General features: G+C 25.5%; 2 protein-coding genes across 2 annotated transcripts; one reads left to right on the top strand and one right to left on the bottom strand.

The window, feature by feature from the left end:
* Positions 1-5,728: 5,728 nt before the first annotated feature.
* LOC145828604 (SCAN domain-containing protein 3-like) lies at positions 5,729-6,178 on the top strand. Its single transcript, XM_082936359.1, has one exon. The coding sequence runs from the start codon at positions 5,729-5,731 to the stop codon at positions 6,176-6,178; it is 450 nt and encodes a 149-aa protein (XP_082792485.1).
* Positions 6,179-11,758: 5,580 nt separating this feature from the next.
* On the bottom strand, positions 11,759-19,330 carry LOC145830159 (uncharacterized). Its single transcript, XM_082938057.1, has 8 exons — positions 19,213-19,330; positions 17,647-17,689; positions 17,423-17,513; positions 16,560-16,647; positions 15,805-15,987; positions 13,658-13,737; positions 13,450-13,544; positions 11,759-12,075 (listed from the first exon to the last, which is right to left on the bottom strand). Exons 1-8 carry the CDS (start codon positions 19,306-19,308, stop codon positions 11,996-11,998), a joined length of 756 nt encoding a protein of 251 aa, XP_082794183.1. The 5' UTR covers positions 19,309-19,330; the 3' UTR covers positions 11,759-11,995.
* Between the last annotated feature and the right edge of the window lie 3,337 nt (positions 19,331-22,667).

Here is a 22,667-nt window from a genome sequence, read left to right on the forward strand (position 1 = left end):
GGTTCCCATTAAACAACACAGAAGTTCCTGAGTTGATAACTCCCGATGGAAGTGTAGCTACAAACCAGGAAGAATTTCTTAACTCATGGGAGCTAAGTGGAAACAGCCGTTGTTATTACAATGAACAGGTACTAGATAAAGTTATAGTTTAGTTGTGTAAATTGGTTTAATTTGTTTTTGTAACTTGTTCACCAAGATTTGCAACAAGTTAAACACAACATGATATTTTGTTTCGTAAAACTAATTCTATCATACTCAAACATTGTTACAACATTTCAGTTTTAAGTTGTAATTGTGCATTATTTCAAAAGTATTGATATTTAAAGTATGAATATGTATTTAATATAAAATTTACTTATACTTAAAAGATAAAAATATCAAGATTAAGTAATATAATTAAAGTTTTATAGTTTTTAATGTTACATTAGATGACATTCAAAAGAAGAACAAAAGTAATTATCTCTTAAGTAGCTTTCAATTAAGTATTCAAAACTATAAGATTACAAATTTAATTATACAAAATCATAAAAATTTAAACACAGTTATATTTGCCTTACACTATAAGCTAATAAATTATATTTCCAAGTTTAACTACCTTTAACATATTTTATGTTTCAAACGTATCTTAAAAGAAACATTGGTTAAACACTTTAAAAAATTCTTTAAACTTTATCTAAGCATTTTTACATAAATTTTAATTAACAAGTATAATGTTTGTAAAAAATAATTAAACATAATTCTGGTAAAAACTGGATATGAGACAAAAACTTTTATAATAATTTTTTGACAGAGACCAACTATAGATTTATCTTACAACGGGGATAACACGGCTTGTATCGAAGCATTTGCAGCTTTTAAAAAGTTCGTAGAAGATGGTACAATATCACAAGGAATGCTAAACTCTTATATTAGCGCTTGTCAAATGGAAGCTACTACTCATAGTCAAACTTGCCATTACACTGACATGCTTGCTTTTACTCTAAGAAAGCAAGGTTATCCCGTCGATGGAGACGATAAGTGCTGTAAGTTCAATGTTTCAGTCCTTAAAAACTACATATGATACAATTTAATGACCTTTTTAAATATTACTAATACGCTAAACTTCAAAAAAAAATGAGAAAAGCATTTTTATAGATTAAAAAACAAGCTTTTTTAGGCTTATATGTAGAATCAGAATGTTAGTTGTACTTATTTAGAATTAAAACTGTTTTTTTATTCAAAAAAACCTTTCTCAATAAGCTTAAACCTTGAACATAAAAACTTAAATTAAGAAACTTCTTTTTATATAACGCTACAAGTTCTGTTAAATTTTTTACTGATAACAAGTTTATTAAATTTAGGCGTTTAGTATTACACTTTATAAATGCAAATATATCTAAAGTTTTTCTGTATTTGTTCTGTTGTAAACGAACCTACATTTAATTTTTTTTAAGACAAAAACGCATTTAAATTTAATGAATTTTTCGATTGCTTCTTTTTTTGAAAAAATATTTTTTTACAAAATTTCAAATGATTTCCTTACTAATAGTCCTACTTATAAACTAATTTATGTGTAAACTGCTTTGATTTTGAGACAAAATTTATTTCTTAAATTTTTTAGTGTCATGCGGTTCAGTGAATCCAGTAAAGAGTGTAGTAAAAGAAAACAACATTGCTTTTTTGGTATCTTTGAGTGAAGATCATGAATCTTTTAACCCAATTGAATCAATTAAAAGTATAGTCAACAACATAGAAGAAAATGTGAATGTAAGCCGTTATCAGTTATAAAATATTTGTAGCATCTTAAACGAAACTTTTTACAGGGTGCCACAAAGCTGTCTTACTCCGTGGTAACATTTGGTGGTAACCTGCACTTGTATGACCCTCATTTATCCAGCTATAACTACAGAGAAGTTTCGTTCGATAAGTCAGACCTATTTAGTAAGCTAGAAGAGCTCAAGTTCAATGGGCCAGCCTACGAATCTTCGCAAATTTCATCTGTTGTTGATTATTCTACTAGATCGTTTACCGATGCTCATAACGGTGTTTCAAGAACGATTGTTATTGTGGCGCCACAACAAACTGACGAGGTGATTTAATTATTTTAAGTTTATTTAATTAAGTAGACTCCGAAACCTGGTAAGAGTAATGTAGTTAACTCGCAGTTTTATTATTACTGAAGTTTAAATTTATTAAAATATTAAAAGCAAAACTATTAACTACAAAAATAACATAGTTGTAGAAATATAAATTTCATTCTAAGAATACTATTGAAAAATCTATATATTTTAAAACAAAAATATATTTAAGCATCATTTCTATTTGCACCGATGCGAATCTATTTAAAATAACATATTCTTTTTTTTATAGCTAAAAATCAACTTAACGCAAATTAAGCAAAATACATTATTTTATGTTTATTTTAATGATTTTTTAGGTAATTTCTAAGTCTAATGGTAAATTGATTAAAACATTACAAAACTTTTTCTTTTGATAATAGATAAGTTATATTGTAAGTTGCTAAATATCTTATTTTAATACAACTTTTAATTGTGTTCATCTTTATTAAAGCATTTTTTGTAAAAAACTAACAGCACAATTTAAATATTTTTAGAAAATTGGAGCAATCGCTAGAGTTGATCCTCTTTTAGTGAGTTCGAGCTTGACAAATATGTACATGATGAGCAGTGTGGCATCTGAAGAACAAGAAGCACTCGTTGCAAACAAACTTTTTTCATCTACAGGAGGTAAAATTTAAAACATTATAATTTAACATAGCTTAGGCCGGTCTAAGAAAAGTTTATTAAACTCTAAGATTTGAAAAAAACAAGCTAAACTCTTTCAATTTCAGGCTTAGTTCCAAAATTCAAAGGAAATTTTGTTTAACTAAATGCAAAAAATTAATTGTGATATATTAAAAAAAACAAGTATTACATAGATAAACTTAAGTTCAAATATTTAGTACTTACTAAATTTAAGATTTTTTTAGACTTATTTGTACATTTTAACGATTACATAACAATAAAAATCATGACAGTTCACTGAGGTTTTATAAAAATTGTTTTATTAGGTGCTAGCTTCTCTTATGACGAGGCTGATGAACTTGCTTCAAACATTTACCGAGACATTCTACAGATGAAGAATGCATCGATTGAATGTGTTTGTAACGTTTATAACAAAATAACGGGTGCTGTGAGAACCACTTGTAACAAATTGTAGATTGTAGAATATTATTTATTTTTATATACTTTGATTAATCAATTCTTTCTGATTTAATTGAAAATGTGTTTGACGAGTCGTTAATTTGTGTATTTTGTTTTTTACTCGTAAATAAAACTAAAACAAATTAGTTTTATCAAAAGGTAGAGCCTAAATATTTTTTTTAACTTTTTATTATTTTATGGGCACAGCTAATACTCCTTCCTATGAAGTTAACAAAATCTTAAATTAATCTTAAAGTACTTTATTAATTTAACGTTAAAGTTAATTTTATGTATTAGTTATCCAAGCTAAGGCTTAATGATAGGATGGTAACTTTTTTAAACATACATACATTTAATATAGCTATATATTTGTAAATGTAGATGTTTTTTTGATTTTATAAACTTTTTTTACAATAATAACATTTCGTATCAGCTTTTAGCTTGATAAAAATAACAAAAAATGTTTTAATTATATTAACTTAGTTTTGTAGGAGTCAAGTAAGTTTTATTTTAGCGACTTTTTATTAAATAATAACTACAAATGACTAATGTAAGAATACTGTAGTACGAAAGAGTTAGACTCGTCATTTTAAGCCTAAATTTGTTTTAAATTGATAAAATTAAGTTATACTAACTTCATGTTAGTAGTAACTTTATGTAAGTAATGTTGATTATTATGTTTTAAACACGCATTTTCAATATTTAGTATAACATAAACTTGTACTTTTTTTTTGTAAGCTATAACGCATGATTTCTATTGATATTATTGATAAATAATTGATCATAAATTCATCTATGTAATAAGTCTACATTAGTTTTATCTTGGTATAATAGTACATGCGATTATATCTTTAAGTAGATTAATAACAAAAAAATAAAATAAATCTTGCCACTGAAACTAAACGACTAAAGTGATTCTTTTTTATTTTTTTTGGCATAATAAGCTTTTTTTATCATGTTTTTGTCCTGGAGATATACAGCCTGAGTTATTTAGATAACAATAGTCCTAAATAACTTTAAAAATAGTCTTTATAAAAACCTTTAAAAGTAAATTAAACTGACAGAGTTTCAGAAAGCTTTACTTTAGACAAAATTCCATTTTAACAAACTTTTAAAAAACTCCAAAATTCAAACATGTATAGAAAAAACAAACTTGTAGAGTTTTGACAAAAAATTTCAAATTATAAAAAGTAGCCTAGTGTTAAGCAAAAAACTCAAACGAGCCTAAGTAAGCCCAAGTTCTTTTAACGACCTAAAAAAAGCTTTAAATATGTTTTAATTCTAAACTAGTCGTAGTATGTGGAAAACTGTGTAGCGTTAAGGTTTGACTACAACAATAGCTTTATTTAAAATTGATTGTTGTGTTGAAATTTTTTTGAGATAAACTAGTAGCATTTTATCATTTTTAGTGTAACAGTCAGTATTTGAATATATTCTTTATAGGTATTATTTAATCAATATAAAAATGAGTACACAAACAAACAAAAACAAACTTTTTTAAAGCTTTATTATCATAAAGTTAAACAATTAACAGCAAAAAATTACTAATCCTTTTTGTAAACAAATTTGTTGAATATAAATTAAATCAATAAACAAACTAAACTTGATGTGGTATTATCAATTGAGATATATAAAAATTTGATAAAATATCAAGATAAATCATTAATTTGTTTAAAAAAATTATTTATAGAGTTATCACACACCCAGGCTAGGTTTGAAATTTTTGGAAAAGTTTTAATCTTTTTTTTTCTTAAAATCTCTGAACGATATTAAGTTGATTTATCTTTAATATTTGTTATCTATTATCTAACTTATGACCTACCATTTAATTTTGTAAAAAACTATTCAGTGGTTTAAGTAAAACTTTTCGCACTGCTGCTAGATCTGTTTTGTCAAAGCATTTAAAGTTTTGTTTGAGTGCTATAGTTGACATAAAAGCATAAGCAGTTTTGGTTTAATTTTTTATTAAGTTATTGTATTATAATTTAAGGTTTTTTTCAATACTACACAGTATACATTGATACTTGCACAATCAAAAAATCTAAATTAATATATCCAGTTAAAAAAATTAGGTACTATTGTACAAAGATATATAAATTATATATTCACCCTAAATTTCGCATAAACGTTTTAAAATTGCAATGTTTGGTATTCTTTAAGTTATGACAAAAGTTTATTTTGTAGCGTTCTGTAAACATAGAGTCTACGAAGAAAAATATATTTTTAGTGATTATTAAACGAAGTATATTATTCTAAAGGAAAAGAAAAAAACTTTTTAGAGTACTTTAAAAAATTCAGAGTATTTTATTTTTGCCAAGACCAGGCAAATATAAGCTTGTAACACACTAAAAATGCTTATGATTGATCTTATATTCTAACGTAGTAGTATAGCTATGAATTTTATCAACTAGAACAGTGCTTCTGAAATGGGGTTCCAAGGAACCCTAGGGTTCCGCGACGCCTCTCAGGGGTTCCGCAAAGCCTTTCGAAATTTAAGAAATAAATTTGAAAGAAAAAAAAAACATAAATCATAAAACTTAAAAAAAATGGAACACATAAAAGTTGTCATAAACCTATGTTATGCTGAGCAACTAGACGAGTCTACTGACGTAAGCGGCAAAGCCTTGTTACTCGTTTTTGTTAGATATTGTGGGCAGGAAGGATTCAACGAAGATATATTATTTTGTGGAGAATTACCCACAAAAACAACTTCTGTTGAAGTAATGAAATGTGTCGAAAATTATTTCATCAGCAAGGGTTTAGAGTTGAATAAATGTGTCGGCATTTGCACTGACGGTGCAGCGTCTATGACTGGGTCCAAAAATGGTGTAGTGAGGAAAATGAAGGATAAAGCAGTTGAAGCTAAATGGATACATTGTTTTTTACACAGAGAAAATTTGGCAACAAAACATCTTCCTTCTTGTTTACAAGAAGTTCTCTCAGCGTCGATTAAAACTGTTAATTTTATAAAGAAAAGTGACACAAAGGCCAGATGATTCAAAGAACTTTGTGAAAGTTTAGATGCTGACCATCTGCGACTTCTTTATCACAACGAAGTTTGCTGGCTGTCGAAGGGGCGGACACTGGTTCGTGTCGTTGAATTAAAGAAGCAGGTGTTCACCTTTCTTAAAGATGAAGGCTCAGAATTAGTGAAGTTATTTGAAGATGATGTTTTTTTTTGCCAGACTAGCTTATCTCACCGATATTATCGAAGAATTGAACGCTTTGAACTTAAGCATGCAAGGGAAGCAAAATTCCATTTTTGTCATGACAGACAAGATTGAGGCGTTTAAAAATGGAATTAACTTTTGGAAGAAAAAGGTTGGCAATGGTAGTTTTGCGATGTTTCACCGGTTTGATGAGGCCCCTGAAAAATGCATAGAATTCAACTTCTCTGACGAAATATACAACCACCTTGATCTTTTGTTATTAAAATTTAAACAATATTTTCCTGAAGATGTTTGCATCGGAAATTTATGGATTTTGATTCCTTTTATGTGTGATATTGCTTCAGAAGAAGTGAATCTTCCTACAGATACAGAAAACGGATTGCTGCAACTATCTTAAGATAGTAATTTAAAATTGAGTTTCAAAGGAAAGGAGCTTTTAGGTTTTTGGATATGTGCAATTTCAGAGTACCCCGTCTTAGCAAAGCGTGCAGTAAAATTTCTTAACCATTCACCACCACTTATCTTTGCGAGTCCAGCTTTTCGCATGTAACAAACATTAAAACGAAGCAAAGGGACTGTATGCTGACTCCAACCTTATCTGCCTGTCTCCGTCACAGTTTATCCAAAATCCAGCCGCGCATTGACATGCTTGTTGCTAAGAGACAAGTTCAAGTTTCGCACTAAATGTTTTTTATTTATTTTTCGTTAGGCATCTTACCCGTTTTTTAAAGTAATCTGTGAATTCGATTAGGTTCATGTTTATTTCGTTATTGTTTGTAGCTCTCATTTTGTTTTTATTATGCAAGGAATTATTTTTATGACGTTGAGATTAATCATGTTTGTTTAAGTTTATTTATTATAGAATCATAAAAAACATATTGCCTCTGGCGCACTTTGAGTTTGACTCGACTTAATACTATTACAATTGATATGATTTCTAACAATGGTATAGTTTTGCAAAAAATTTCGTTTTTCACTGAAATTCTTTTATTTTTTGCAGGAAATATTACATTAAACATTTTACGTAAAATTAAATTAGGGGTTCCGCGGAAAAGTTGAACTTTGGAAAAGGGTTCCGCCACTAAAAAAAGGTTCAGAAGCACTGAACTAGAAGACACTGACTACTTAAGATGGTTTTAATGATTTTAGGTGCGAGAAATTTTTTCAAATATATGCAATTCTGAAAAAAAAATTGCTTATTTCTATCCAAGAGTAGGCCCACTTTTAAAATGCAGTCTAAAAATTCAAAAATATGCAGCCCGCTATGCAGTACTTCTAAGCTAAAAAATACTTAGATTTTCAATAAAGTTTTAGCCTTTGAAGTAAAACTTAAAATTTTAATGTTAAATAATTTATTAGTTACAAAAGCTCTATCACTGCTTATTTTCTTATAGTTTTAGTTTTAAGTAGTATGTATTTGTTGAATACAACAGCTTGTATAAGTAAATGCTGCCTGGAAAGAAACTTTTTCTAAGAAAACTGGACCGTTGCTTAGATAAGACTGCCAACCACTGGTCAAAATTACGAATGAGCTTTTTTTTTCGGCGCGCCAGACTTTTAAGAAAAAAAAATTGCGGGCCGGAATTGTTAATCAAATATAGCGGCGAAGTAACTTTTATATAATTTCGTTTAATATTTTAAGAAGTAATTTAAAATGATAAAAAAAAAATTGAAAAGCATTACTATACACTAGGGTGCATCCGTTGCCCCGACATTGGAGTTAAGCTTAAAAAATCTTTTTAGCAAGGAAAATCATAAAGAAAAGTATTTAAAAAAAGGTTTCATAGCTGTTAATAACTTTGAGTTAATAACATATGAAATTTTTACGATATCGATTATTCTGTTAAGATAACAAAGGATCAAACGTTTTTTTTTTATAAGTTAGTTTAAGCTCTACAAATAACTAAGTTTAATTACTTTAATCAGTTATTTAATTTAGTTTTTTATTAAGGGTTATTTTGTAAGACATAAACAATAAAAGTAAAAAAGTTTAATATATTTTTTGTGGTAGAAGCAAACTAAAAGAGAATAAAAACACTTTTATATTTTAAATTTATCTTTTTCTAGAGCTTTTTTCGTTATCTAATAAATACTATACTCTATTTAAGATTATTTTATATAAATCAGACAAGACAGTTTGGGTGATGTTTCTATTATATAAAAGAACCAAAAAAATAATACTATAAGAACATTATTTCAAAATACACGTTTCTTTTATAAATAACTTATAATAAATTAAACTTAAAATCAATTTAAATTTAAGTGAAAAATACTTAAAAACTTTTAATAATGTTAGCTATAAAGTATTTAAAAAACTATAAAACAATTAAATATTGTTTAATCAATACTTCTTATTTTTGAACCATAAAAATACACTAATAAACTCGCATGCAGTTTTTACTAAATAATAAAGGTCTAATTCTCAATATCTAGGTTTTATCAACAGCAATCACAATAATAAATGGAACTAAAGAGAGTTATTCAATTTTATGCTTGATTTCGAAAATCCAACTATGGTCATTTTGTTTACTAAACTACATATTCAATCTTCAAAATATGAATTGCAAGTAAACGCAGCAGGCTCATTGCAGCTCGTAGTGTCAAATACCTTACTGTAAACTCTGTTCAAACAGTTTTATTTAAATAAAGATTTATCACTTTTCTACAAACTCATTTGTTGTAAATTTTTAGAAATTTGTTTTTGACTTACTATCACTGATTCGCAAGATGATTTTGAGACTTCCTTCCGTACTTTTGGTTTGCATTTGTCAATTCTACTGATAATGACTTTGTCTAAGGGTTATAACTAGCTACTATGTCAGTTTTTATTCTTTAAAGATACTACAAGTCAGTTTTGATGACTTATTTATCTTTTTGAGGTAGAAAAGGTTCTTTAAGCTTTTTTCATTGTCTTTTTAGAACTTTTTGGGCAAAAGGGCATTTATTCTATTAAGTTTATACCTTTTTCTTTATTAATTTTTACCACTGACCTGCAATGCTCTGGTATCTTTTTCAAATCATATTTAAGTCCTGTAATTTTACAGATCTATACCAGAATTTTTATAATGAGCCGTCACACTTCTTTTAAAACAAGTTTTGAATCATAAGAAAGAAGTAATTGAAAAAATATTGACTGTCGGTAACCATTTTTATTTAAATAGGATAGACTTGGTGATTTATCATTCTTACGTTTGTATGCTATCTTGTATAAAACTTATATTAAAATATTTTTAATTAGGAAAACAAAAATTGTTTTGAAGATTTATAATACATTTACGGCAAATGAGCTTGTAAGCAATAAGCCTTCTTAGAAATGGTGCTCCTACATGATCATTTATAGTAGTTTTAGGTACTTACAGCTGACTAATAACCTGCAATAAAACGCTAACCTCTGGTAAGATTACATAAGTTTCTAAATATTAAATTTCAAAACTAGCTTGTAAGCAGCTACTAGACTATTTTTAATTTTCTCAAGCAATGAATAAATCCTGAGTAAAAAGCCTTAGTTATTTAAATAGTAATACAATGAAATATGGCGAATGCTTGATGGATGTCGTTACTTTTTAGCTTCGTCAAAATATCATAGTCTTAAAAACTTTTCTCTTTTCTATAATAATCATAGAACTTTTTTAAATATTTTTATTTGTTACAAAAAACTGTTTATTATATAATTAAGTCTAAACTTTTTTTTGTTTAAAATGATTGCTTAAAAACTGTAGGTGACAAATTTTAAAAACTTTTTTTTTTCCGTTCTAGTTTGCTTCTACCATAAGTAACATATCGAACTTTTAAATGGTTCAATCTTAAAAATAACTGTAAAAATTAATTTAAAGCTAAAATAAAAATCTAAAAAACTAAACTAATTTATGAAAAACAAAAGTTTAGGTCCCCTCGTTTTGCCTTTACAAAACTACCGATATAGTAAAATTTTAAATGTCGTTAGCTAAAAATTGTTAACAGCCCAGAAGCTTACTTATTTTCGCGCTAAGTTTTATTTATGATTTGGTACGCTGGAAAATTTTACGGTGTTCAACTTTAAAAAAAATTTTTAGGGTCACCAGTTGCACCTTAACGCACAATATTAACTATAATCAAATCTAAAAAAAATCTTATGATCTCTGTATTGCATTTACATAAACAATTTTTACGCCGCGTGTCAGAAGCTTTTATTGTATCCGACCCGTGCGTTGCCCATTTCTAATCGTAACTTTGTTTCATTTATTTAAAACAAGTGAACTTTAAAATCATTTCAAGTTTACATTTTCTTCCATACTTTGATTGTGCATTATATTTATTAACTTCATATATCTTTCGCAACTGAACTATCTTTAACATTATTTTTAAACACACTTTGGTGTTAGCTAGTTTTATTTAAAAATATACTCTTATCAGGGCTCCCAAAAGTTTTTGTAAATTTCCTCCAGATTTTCTGAAATTTTCTACAGGTTTTCAAAAACAAGTTATTTTAGTCAATTTTTTTGTTTATCTTATAATTAAAGGTAAAAACTGTCTTAAATAGTATAACAACATTGAAAAGATACTGTTAAGCTACTTTAAATGTGTTTTTTAATAATAACTTTTTCTAAAGAAACAAAAATTTTTTGTCTTTGTGATAGATTTTTCGTAACTTATTGAAATTTTTTACTTTACATGAAGAATATCTTTAAAATTCCAGAATTTTTGTTTCAAAAGTCCAGGTTTTTGGTAACCCTATCTAATTTTAGTTTCTCATATGGAACAAGAAAAAAAAAACTTTTCGACTAGATGTGATAACTTTCTTAAAGTTTCCTTTCGTCTTAACTTTTCAAGCTTTAAAATAAAGTAATGTAAAGATTCTTTTTAATAAAAATTTTTAAAATAACTTAAAGGCTAAATTTTTTTTATATTTTACACAACGTTGAATACAAAGTCAAAACTAATACTAAAAATTTTCGAAGCGTTTCAAATTACATATATTGTCTAACTATTTTGCTTTGAAAAAAAACTGTTTGGAAAAATTGCTTTAAATTTAAAATAAACTTAAAGTATTAAGTTTTTTAATTAGAGATTTAATACTAATTTTTACAAATGCTTACATTACTTATTTCCTTGATTATTATTTAAATAGTTTTTTCTAACCTATCAAAATAAAAAATAAAAATACTTATGAATCACCTTAGTAATAAAAACCACTATTAACTACGTTTTGTATATAACCGTATAAATACATAAAACACAGAAAAAACCTGTCTGTTGTTCAGATATTACTAAAAATTCCTTAAATAGACTAAATACCTTGCGTAAGTGGAACTATTTGAATTTGCAAAACTAGTTATAACAAGATTGATAATACGTTAAGCTTTAATTGCTACATCAATAACTATACCAATAAAATATAATCTATAAAAAAACAAATATGAATTGCATACTGCTATTTTTATTAATAAAGAAATACATAAAAAACTCGCTATAATTTTTTTTGACAATTCTATTTATTTTGCTTTTTCATTGATCTCTGTAAGGTATAGTTACTAAAAACACCAAAAAGAACTTTCTAAACTTTAAACAAAAAATTCGATGTTTTTTTCTTACATAACAGAATGTGCAAAAACAACATAACCGAATTTAGCTGTATAAAAATAAACCAAGGAATGTAATTATAAATCATGGCTTTTTCTTAAACTGTTTTAGGATTGGATATATTCTTGTAAATGCGGTGTCAATTTCTGATCTTACTTTGGCTCCTGAAAACAAATTAATTTACTATCTAGAATAAGGTAAAAATCATATTAAGTTAAAATTTTAGTTTGATTACTTTTAAATAATCAGAATCATAACTTATTTTTATCACAAAAATATAGATTTACATTTAGATCTGCAACAATATTAATAAGTTATTTAGGATTTTTAAACATAACTAATAAAGAAAATATATGTTTTTAGCTGTTTCAACATATACATAAAAAATACTTTAAAATATAGACTATAAAAAGGTTGTGCTTTTTGAAGCAAAAAATACTATTTTAGTTAAGAAAAATTAATCTGAATGACTATAAATTAAACGGAGTTTAACATTGAACATTAGTTAAGTAGTCATAACAGTAAAGTATAAAAACAAATTAATGATCGAGCTTAAATAAATACTACAAAAAAAATATATAACTGAAATCAATACAATATTTTTTTTTCAATCAATGGTCGTGTAAATAAATAGGTAAAACTAGCAAGTGTTTTGCAAAAATACAAATTTTGAATTCGGTTATATATAAACATATATATTTCTTTTAAAGTTTGAATTTGCTTAGTAGATTAGTGCCAACACTGATATAACTTGTCATTTTTATATTTTTTAATATTAATATATAGTATTTGCTACCTTACATAGGTAAAGAATTACTTGATTTTGATAATTGGATATTCTTAATTTAGTAGTTGCTTAGTTAATGTAAATACAATGCAAATTCCTTTTTTAGGTAGCTTATTATCATAAAAAAGTATAACAAATAAAGCAAAAAAAAAATTAAGTATAACAAAATCAAATTCAAAAAATACATAAACAAAAACTTTGTAATTAAATTTAACTTATCACGGTTTAAACTAATTTTAGTTAAAAAAAAGATAAGCATCAAAATATGCTAAAAACAAACACCAAATATTTTTTTAAAGACAACTTATTGAGCAGTTAAAGAAGTACAATATTTTACATTATTTAAAAGAATTGTATCAACACAAAATAGTTTTTTTAACTTTAGTGAGTTGTTTAAGAAACATTTATTACTTAAAACCAATTTTGTTTAATTAAATATTTGTTATTAAGCAAAAAGTTTCATTTACACTAATACAAAACTAACTTTTGGGAAAATAAATTATAAGTTTTAATTTTTCTGAAATAAGATTATTCAATTTTAGTTAAACTTAGTAAATCTTTTAACTAAGTACAAGTTTAGCTAACTAAGTTTTTTGTTACAAAAGATAAATTATTTTAAGTACCTATCTATTTAAACTAGATGACTAAAAAAAATTTTATTTCTAAGAAGTTACAATTAAGTCACCATTTAAATCAAACTATTATATACAAAAGAACAGTCTGCAAATTGCAAAGCGAAATTTCAAATAACCTGTTAAAACAACTTTTCCCGAGACGAAGATTAGCAAAACGATTCTTGGTTCAACCATTCTGTATATAAGTCCAGGAAACAACTCAGGTTCGTAGCTGTTGAAAAATGTAAGTTTTTTTTTTCTTTTAACAATTTACAAAGAAACATTGATAAATTTACCAGCTTAAATTAATGCGGTTAAAATATAAAGAAAATCAATTTTAAATACCTGGAGAATTGACCGTGCTCCGTCATTACCAAGTTCTCTAACCTGATTGGAAACTTAACATCTACTGATCCGACCATGTTCTGTTAAACATAAATATTTATAAACACTTCAAACTAAAGTTAATTTCTGTAGAATAGAAACAAAATAAAAAACTTAAGGAAGAGATATTTTTAGAAAAGTACTTTCACTTTTAAATTTGCGCATTCTGTAGGTTCCTTTTGATTATGCCAACTTTAATTCCTTATATTTTAAAATTTACTATTAACTTTGTTAAGCAGTAGAAAGTGTCTGAAATCTGTAAAATAACATTACACAATTTTATCTATGATATAGACCAGAAATCAGCAAACTGAAGCACGCGATTTATTTTCATCTTAAAACATTTAAAAAAATAGTTTATGTAGTAAAAACTTATAATAAAGCTATTAGTTTGACTATTTTTAATTACTGAAGCTTTATTATCTTATTTCATCAAGTTTAAACTTAAAAACAGTTTTCAGTTATTGATTGGCTCTACTATTTTAAATAACTGCTGCCCAAGGAAGACTTTACTGTACAAATTCCGGTTGAAAAAAAAAAGTTTTAATTAAATTGGCACACGACTTATAAAAGGCTACATACAGTTTAGACAGAGACTATTGAACGTTTTCACACCAATACCACAATACAAAAATTTTATTATTTGTAAATTTAAAAGCTAATCAAACTTTTTAAGCTAAATATTTATTTATCAACACGATTGTGCCTTATAAATTTATTATTTAAACTTAAATAAATAATATGAAGCTTTATTTAATAATCATTTTGCTTTATGTATATTTATCTTTAACTAGAGAATGGCAGTTTTTTATAAGAAAAATGTTATCTAAGATATATTTTAGAAAGTATTATTTTTGAAATTTGAAGAATGTTCAGGGTTGTCATTTTTATTCGCAAAAAGACTAACCTGAAATACTACAAACTAACTTGAACTTAGTACAAAAATTTTAATAAACATTTTATGCCTCTGGCAAAATTCACTTTTAACTTATATAGTGGAAATGCAATCAACGTAATTAATAATAATAAAGCAAAGAGTAATTAACAATACATAAGTACTTATAATTACAATGCAACTAAAAAAAAAAAATAATAATAAAAAATAAAATAAAACAGAGCAACAACTTATAAAACAATTTAAGAAAACAACGAAACAGTATAATCAAAATCTTTATGTTTACATAACTTAGGTTTTCTTAATAAAATACAATAGCCTCAAGTTTAATTAAATCCGAAATGTGAAAACATTTTTTAACAATTTTAAATCTTTTTAAATTATAATTACTAGCACAATCAAGGTTATTTACTAAGTGTTCAGAAATAGCAGATCTTTTTGAAGCATTTATTACTCTAATAGATTTAATTTTTTTTTTTTAGTTGCATTGTAATTATAAGTACTTATGTATTGTTAAATTCACTTTTACCTTTGACTTTTATATACTTATACGTATATTATTTTAATTCACATTTTTAAAGATAAGTTAACGATAAGAACATAACTTAAATAAAAATGAAAGCATTCTTAACTTAATCAAATTAAGAAAAAAAACTAGCTAGAGTTTCTAAAAGAGAATTTACACCAAAGTTATCTACGTGTGTTGCAAAACTGATGTTACTCTTCTTTTATCTATAAATAAAAATTTATATGTATACATGAACAATTATACATGAACATTAAAATGAGCTACAGTTTAACTATTCTACAATTTTTAACTTAAAGAAACACTAAAATATCGAAGATCATTGAACCTAAGCACAAAATTCAGATATAAAAAATAATTAGCTATTTTTTTAAGGAGAATAAGTAGAAAGAAAAATAGTAGCAAAATACATTCTATAACCATTTTTTTAAAAACATGATTACTAAATTTAACAAGCAACTTTGTACTCAAAAACTGTGTAACATATACTGTTTAAAACAAGAAGTTTACAAACTAGTTGCTCTAGTTTTATTTTAAATTTTGCTTGTAAAAAAGTCCACCATGGGCAAGTATCACCTCATTTTTAAAACCTTTGTAACAGCATGCGCATGCTGTTACACCTTTAATGCCAAAAAAAAATCAACTATCTGTTTCTTTTTTTTAAACAGTATGTAGAATAAAACTTACTTGGATAGTGAAGTCTATAAATTTTGCGGGGAAGCCGAGTTTTTGAATGACACGAGCGTATTTTCTTGCCGCCAATCTAGATTCATTTTCACTTTTCGCTCCAGTGCACACCATTTTACCACTGCTGAAAATCAGAGCTGTGGTTCTAGGTTCTCTTATTCGCATTATGACTGCAGCAAAACGCTGTAGAACATAGTATCAGGTCGTAAATAATTGAAACTAAATTTAATTTCCAGTTTATAAAATACAATTTGATTTACAGCTAAGTGTTAGTGCATAACGTTAGTGTTATTATAAAAGCAGAAGGATTTTTTATAAGTGAGTAAAATATATGATAAATAAGAGGAAAAATAGAACTTACAGTTGAGAGGTTAAAATATTAAGAAATTGTAAATTTAAGTTTTACTCAACTTAAACAATAACAAGCTTTAATTAAATAATCTTAACTATAACTTTTATTCAATTCAGTCATTTAAAAGATTTAAAATGTTACTAAAATAAAACAAGTAAAGAAAAAAGATATTGTTTCTTATTAATTTTCGTTTTTTATTTTACTTAGTCAAAAATGCCTAATTATTAAAATTTTTTATCTCTTCATTATGTAAACAAACATTTTACGAAACAAACTTCACTTTATTTCTAAAAACATTAAAATGTTTTTAGTGCATCAATTTTTATAGAGAAAGCTATATTTTTGTACCTGTTAACTAAAAAACTTTTATTATTTATTAAAAATAATTCTTTGAGTAACTTGCCTTTGGGTTGTATTCAGCATTTCTAGCATGAAGTGCAATCTTTTTTAAGTCCAACTTGCAGTCTAAATTAACTGTTGATACGATGTTTCTGTATTAAAGTTATTTTGAATTTAAGTTTTTATTATTTATGATATTTTTATTATTATTTTAATAAAATAGTTAGAAAATATAACATTTTACAGGCTTAACAACTTAAAGAATATACAACAAATCAGAGAAAACATCCACAATAGATTTAATTTTAAGAAGAGAAGTGGTACGTACATAATAAAATGTAATGCAATATAAAGAAATTTAATATGTAAGTATACTTTTCTAACAACTACTTGTTTTTAAAACATTGCATACTTTAAACAGATGAGGTATTTTGATATAGTTTTATACAAAACAACCCTAATTCCTTATGTAAATAAATATAAATTTAACTTAATGCAAAAAAAAAGCTGTTTTAATTAGATAGTATTGTTTTACTTTGTTTTACAATTCACTTTAAAAAAATTTAAAATAGCTTCAAAAAATATTGTATTAAAAATGATATTATAAATTAATTTATATGCAAACATATTTTGTTTTTGTTACAACTTTGTCAACTTTCAATTATAAAAACTATAGACATACTCTTAAATTGTAAGTCTTTAATATTTTTATTTTGAGAGTTAGACAATAAACTACTAGAAAGATTCACACTTATGGAGTAATAAACTCAATAAAACTTTTATTTTGATCATATTTAATATAATTCTCACAAGTAAAAACACAAACAAAAAAAGTTTTCTGAGTCTCACTAAATAAAACTTCCTTTTATCAATTTACAAAATTTGCAAGTAAAAGAGAAAATTTTATTATTATTTTTTTTTACTTACTGTAGCTGTGGAGGCCCAACTCCAAAGTGAGGAGCCATAGGGCTTGGTGTTGGAAGAGGTCCAGACCGGACAGATGAAGGTTGCTGAAGCCCTATTACGTAAAGTTCCTTTTATTTATAACTTAAATTATTTTATCCATGAATAGCATAGTATTAAACATTTTTAGAAAAAAAAAACTAATTTAAGCAAAGTTTAAAGGTGTATTTGCAAAACTATAAAAATACCTGATGCTTGAGGTGTAGGAGGTTGAAAGTTTCTTCTAGCAGCCTGTTATAAAATATAACAAGTTAAATTAAGTAAATTTAAGTTGACATATACATCAGTTACAATTTGAAAGGTTGTTAACAAAATAAAAAGCTAAAGAATTGTATTTAAGCATTATTATTAAGCATATTTATAATGAATAAACTTCAAATTTACTATTGACATATAATAATTATAAAACATAAGGTTGTTTCGTTTATAGATCTTGAATTTCTGCTGAATGATAAAAAATTCAGGATTCTTACTATACGCATTGAAGCACCATTTACATATTAAGAAGGAACATGAATGTAAAACAATTTAAAGACATTTTGATCAAATTTATATTAAGGCCGTAGGGGAGTCCAATTTTTTAATAAAAATTAACATTAGACCTTATATGAAAGCTATAATTAGATACTTTTCAGAGAAGAAAGAAAAAATTGATCAACTTTTGAGATATCGTCATATATGTAAAAAAAAATTCTATAAAAACATTTGGTGGAAAAATTTATCATTACTCATCTTCTCAGAAAGTTAAAAATCTTATAAAAAGTTATTTTCTCTTTTATTTTTTGTTTAATCAAGTTCACATTTTCAGGATATGTTCCTTGCATAATTATAAAAGTCTCATTGTAAAAATTTAACTAAATATAAAATTTTAAGATTCTATGACCAAAATTCTTAAAATTCTACAATGGAAAAGTTTATTATTTATTAAAATCTAACTGAGAAAGTTTCAGAACAATTGCTAAAAAACTGTAGAAGAGATAGATGTTTAATGAAATAGTCTTTTTCTATCTTTTTACTCTAGTCCTTCCGTAAGGAACCTATTGAGCTCTATGACTTTGTACCCTCATATCTCAAAAACTAACTTGATTTTACAGTACAGTAATAAGCAACTGCTAGCTAAGTTAAAGATCTTTAAAGTTAAATAAACATTAAAAAAAGTGCTTTACACTTTTAATCACTTTTTGTCAAGTTTAGGTGTGAATTTTAAATTAATTTATAACAGACTAAAGTATATATTAAAAGTATAATTAAAGCCTATAGAAGAGCAGAGTTGCCGTTTCTAATTTAATTGATTAAAAAACTCAAGCATGACATTTATAATTAAGACAAATATTCAATAGTTTTTAGAATTATTTATTTCAAGTAACCATAAACAAAAGTTGAGAGTACACCTTGTCTTTGCAATTTCATCTCATTTCATATATTATTATCTTACCTAACACAAACTTCTTAACAGCTTAATAAAATATCAAGTAACTTTGCAGGTTAAATCTGAAAAGTGCAACAGTTACAAAAGATACAAACTAAAAAATTAAATATTTATTATCTGTATATCTTTGACAGTATAATTTTTTTTAGATAAAAAAATAACTTTAACTATTCTTACTTTTAGAGACTGTCTTATACAGAGCTGAACCTTTATACCAACATTGGTGTAACTACAATGTAGCACATTATATAATGAATCAAATAAATATTCACTAAATAGTTTTTTAAGACTTATAAAAGTCAAAAGATATAAAAACTTAATTTACCTGTTTCATTGCAGCTTGTTGCTGACTTTGAAGCTCCATGGCACCTATAAGATTAGGAGAAGCAAGTGAAGGTGTTTGTGGCTGATTTGTATCCATTTTGTTAAAATATTTTAAACTTTTCTACAACAGTGTCTCAATAATTACATTGTTCAATTATGAAATACTTAATAAATAAACAATATTTTAAAACTATTAAAATGTTGTCAAAATTATTGTAAAACTATTTTTAAATATAAATAAATTTTATATTGTATTTTTTTTATAGTTAATTACATCATTACGTATTATATATAGCAATATCAATCAATAATAACACTGGTTTTATGTTTAAAGTTACAGTATTATTTCGTATGCCCCTTATGAAATATATCTATTTTAACATTATTCAAAAAGTTTTACTTTTAAGAACAACAAGGTATTTCAACCATTTATTTAAACCAAAAACTCACAAAAACTACTGGGTAATATAATTTTTAATTTAAATTAAATCAATTATAAGAAATGCTACAAACAATACAATACATCAGTTGTTGATGTTGATAACAACAATTTGTATTTGATAATAATACTAAAAATTGTTTTCTTCAAAAATTTCTTATTTGTTCACAGACTACAAAGTTACAACTTTTAAAATCAGAAAAGCAAACATGGAAGACCAACAACTATCTAAGTTACAAATTGAAAAAAAAAGGCATTAAGAGCTAAAATTGAAAATATTCACCAAACAGAGGACTTAAAAGGGAGTCTTAAAAATTGGCTTTAAAATAATCAAGTATAACAAATATTTAGATAGAACTTAATTGTTTTTAAAACTAGTTTTCTTTCTTTTCCACTTCAAGTATTTCTGAAGTTATGTAAATTTAAAAGAAACAAGCTTTTTCCTTTTTCAGTTGAAATTTTATTCAAGGGTTGCTGAAGGTTTTTTGTAATTTTCTTCCAGGTTTTCTGAACTTCTTCAGAGTTTTTCAAAAACAAGTTTTTGGTTCCTACATTAGTATAAAGCTAAACGATAGGTAAAAAACTGTCTTAAATAGTATAAAAACATTAAAAAAGTATTTTAAATGTGTTTCTTATTTGAAAATAAATTTAAATGATACAAACTTTTTTTTGTCTTGATGATAGATTTTTCAGATATAATTGAAATTTTGTTACTTTACATGTAAAAATAGTATAAAATTAGGTTTTGAAGTGTTTTTGTTTAAAATTCCAAGTTTTTCCAGTTTTTATTCAGAATTTCTCAAATTCCAGGTTTTTCCAGATAATATTTACATAAATTGTCAAATTCCAGGTTTTTTTGGCAACCCTGTTACTAGAAATTCTATATAATTATTGTTAGAAAATCTCTTGCTAAAAATACATTAAATACTTGAAAAATTAAATCAACTAATTTTTAAACATTTTTCCTAAATAAGGTACCTTGTTTTCCAAAAAATAAAATATGTAGAAACTGAAATATTTTTTTATGTAGGTGAGCTTTGAAATATTGCTTACAATTTTTTTTTTAAATAGTTGTATGCTACAAGTACTAGTTTACTGAAAATTTATTATGAGCTTCTCTACTAATATGCTTTTGCCTTAGAAAAAACCAGTTGAGACTTCCAGGTGTACTTGTGGTACATGACCCTAAATATACCCTTAAATCATCTAAAGGTAACAATTGGATATTTCAAAAAAATTAAAAATGTTTAAAATCAACAAATATACATTTAGTAAGTTTTCAGTTTTTTTTTAGTATGGAAACTAAACCATATCACATAAAAATTTCAAAAAGATTAGTTATATATAAATATGTCCAAGTATTTTTATGTAGTTGTTGCAGACCTTGATTTTGAGATGATTATTAACTATCTAGAGTAATTTTTGAACTTAGAAATTATAAAAATTGGCTGTATTTAAACTTACATACTTGAAGAAAGTAAATACCCTAAAAATAAAACAAAGCTTTGGAAATTAAACCTAGTCTTACAAAAAAATATTTAGTTTAATGTTTAGTCATTAACAAAGTCAATTATTGCCTGCCAATCCACTGTGTACTGATAATCAAACTAGAATAGTGAATATTACTAAAAAAAATGTTATGATAACCAAAAAATTAATATCTAGAAGATGTTACATCACTTTTAAAAATGAAAGTTCAACTCAAAGAGATAAAGATCAGTCTGAGGTTTACTAAAAAACAAAACTAGCTGGATTTACTCTGATTCTTTTAAATATTTCAAACTAGCTGGAATATTTTGAGTGTGTGGAAAGCTTGGAACTATTCAAAAAAAAATTAAAGTAGTTTTAAGGACATAAGGGAGGGGTAAATAACTTTTTTCCTAATTTGATCTTATTTTATAGAGTTTTAACTAAGCTACAAGATGCTTTTTACAGATTTCAAAAATTCAAAATATTTTTTGAGTAGTTTCCACTAGTATAATCAAAAAAATATTACTTTATAAAAAAAAAAAATTTTCATTGTTGTTATGTGATAAAACTTTTATTTTAATTTTTTTTTTTTAGTTCCCAGAGAAATATTGCAAGGAACATTTATTGAAAGTTTGAGGTAGTTACCTCAAAAAGCATAGGAAGAAATAGATTTTCAGTTATTTGTAGTTATTTGACGCTGTAGTTTGCGCCTCACATAAGGAACTTATTGTAGTATCCTACTTTGACTGGCTAAATCTAAAAAAATATTTGCAAATTTAGTATAAGTAGTAAGCAATTTGTAGCTATTTACTTTAGAATTAAATTAAATACGACTAGATTGTGAATAAGGTGATTTACCCCCTATGCCCTTGAAAATAGAACAAAATGCATGTGTACAGGGTTTCAAAAATATCCTGAGTAGGTTAAAAGCATGTCTACTGTTCACAAATCCTTATTTAGCAATCTACTGTGTACAGTAATTCATTGTGCAATGCTTTTTTTCAGATGCTATATACTTAAACTCATATAGAGTAGTCCTGGACAAGACGTTAAAAAGTATTTGTGGTGTGCGACTCAATAACCAAAAGGTTATTTGTACACCAGGTCCTAGAACCAAATATTTTGAGCAACTTTTTTATTTGTCCTTCACTAAACTATAAAGGACTATGAATATAGGCTTTTACACTAAATGTTTACAAAACTATTTAAAAAATCATTGTTACAATTAAGGTAATAAGGTTGGTCATTATTAGAAGGATCAAGTGTACTGTAAAACAGTCTAAAAAGAATTTTATGTATCAGATATAGTTGGTTAAGTAAAAATTTTGAAATACAAATATTCAGGGTTGCCAAATGTTTTTGGCAAATTTTCTCCAGGTTTTTAAAAGTACACATTTTTGGGTCTATTTTTAGTTTAAAAACAAGTTTAAGGTAAACACTGTGGTAAATAGTATAAAAACATTGAAAAGATACTGTAAAACTACTTCAAATGTGTTTTTTAATATATAAATTTTTTTATAATGACAAAAAACTTTTATCTATACAGT

Source organism: Thalia democratica, chromosome 2 (assembly GCF_965202585.1).
Source record: "Thalia democratica chromosome 2, ktThaDemo2.hap1.1, whole genome shotgun sequence".
Taxonomy (NCBI): Eukaryota; Metazoa; Chordata; class Thaliacea; order Salpida; family Salpidae; genus Thalia; species Thalia democratica.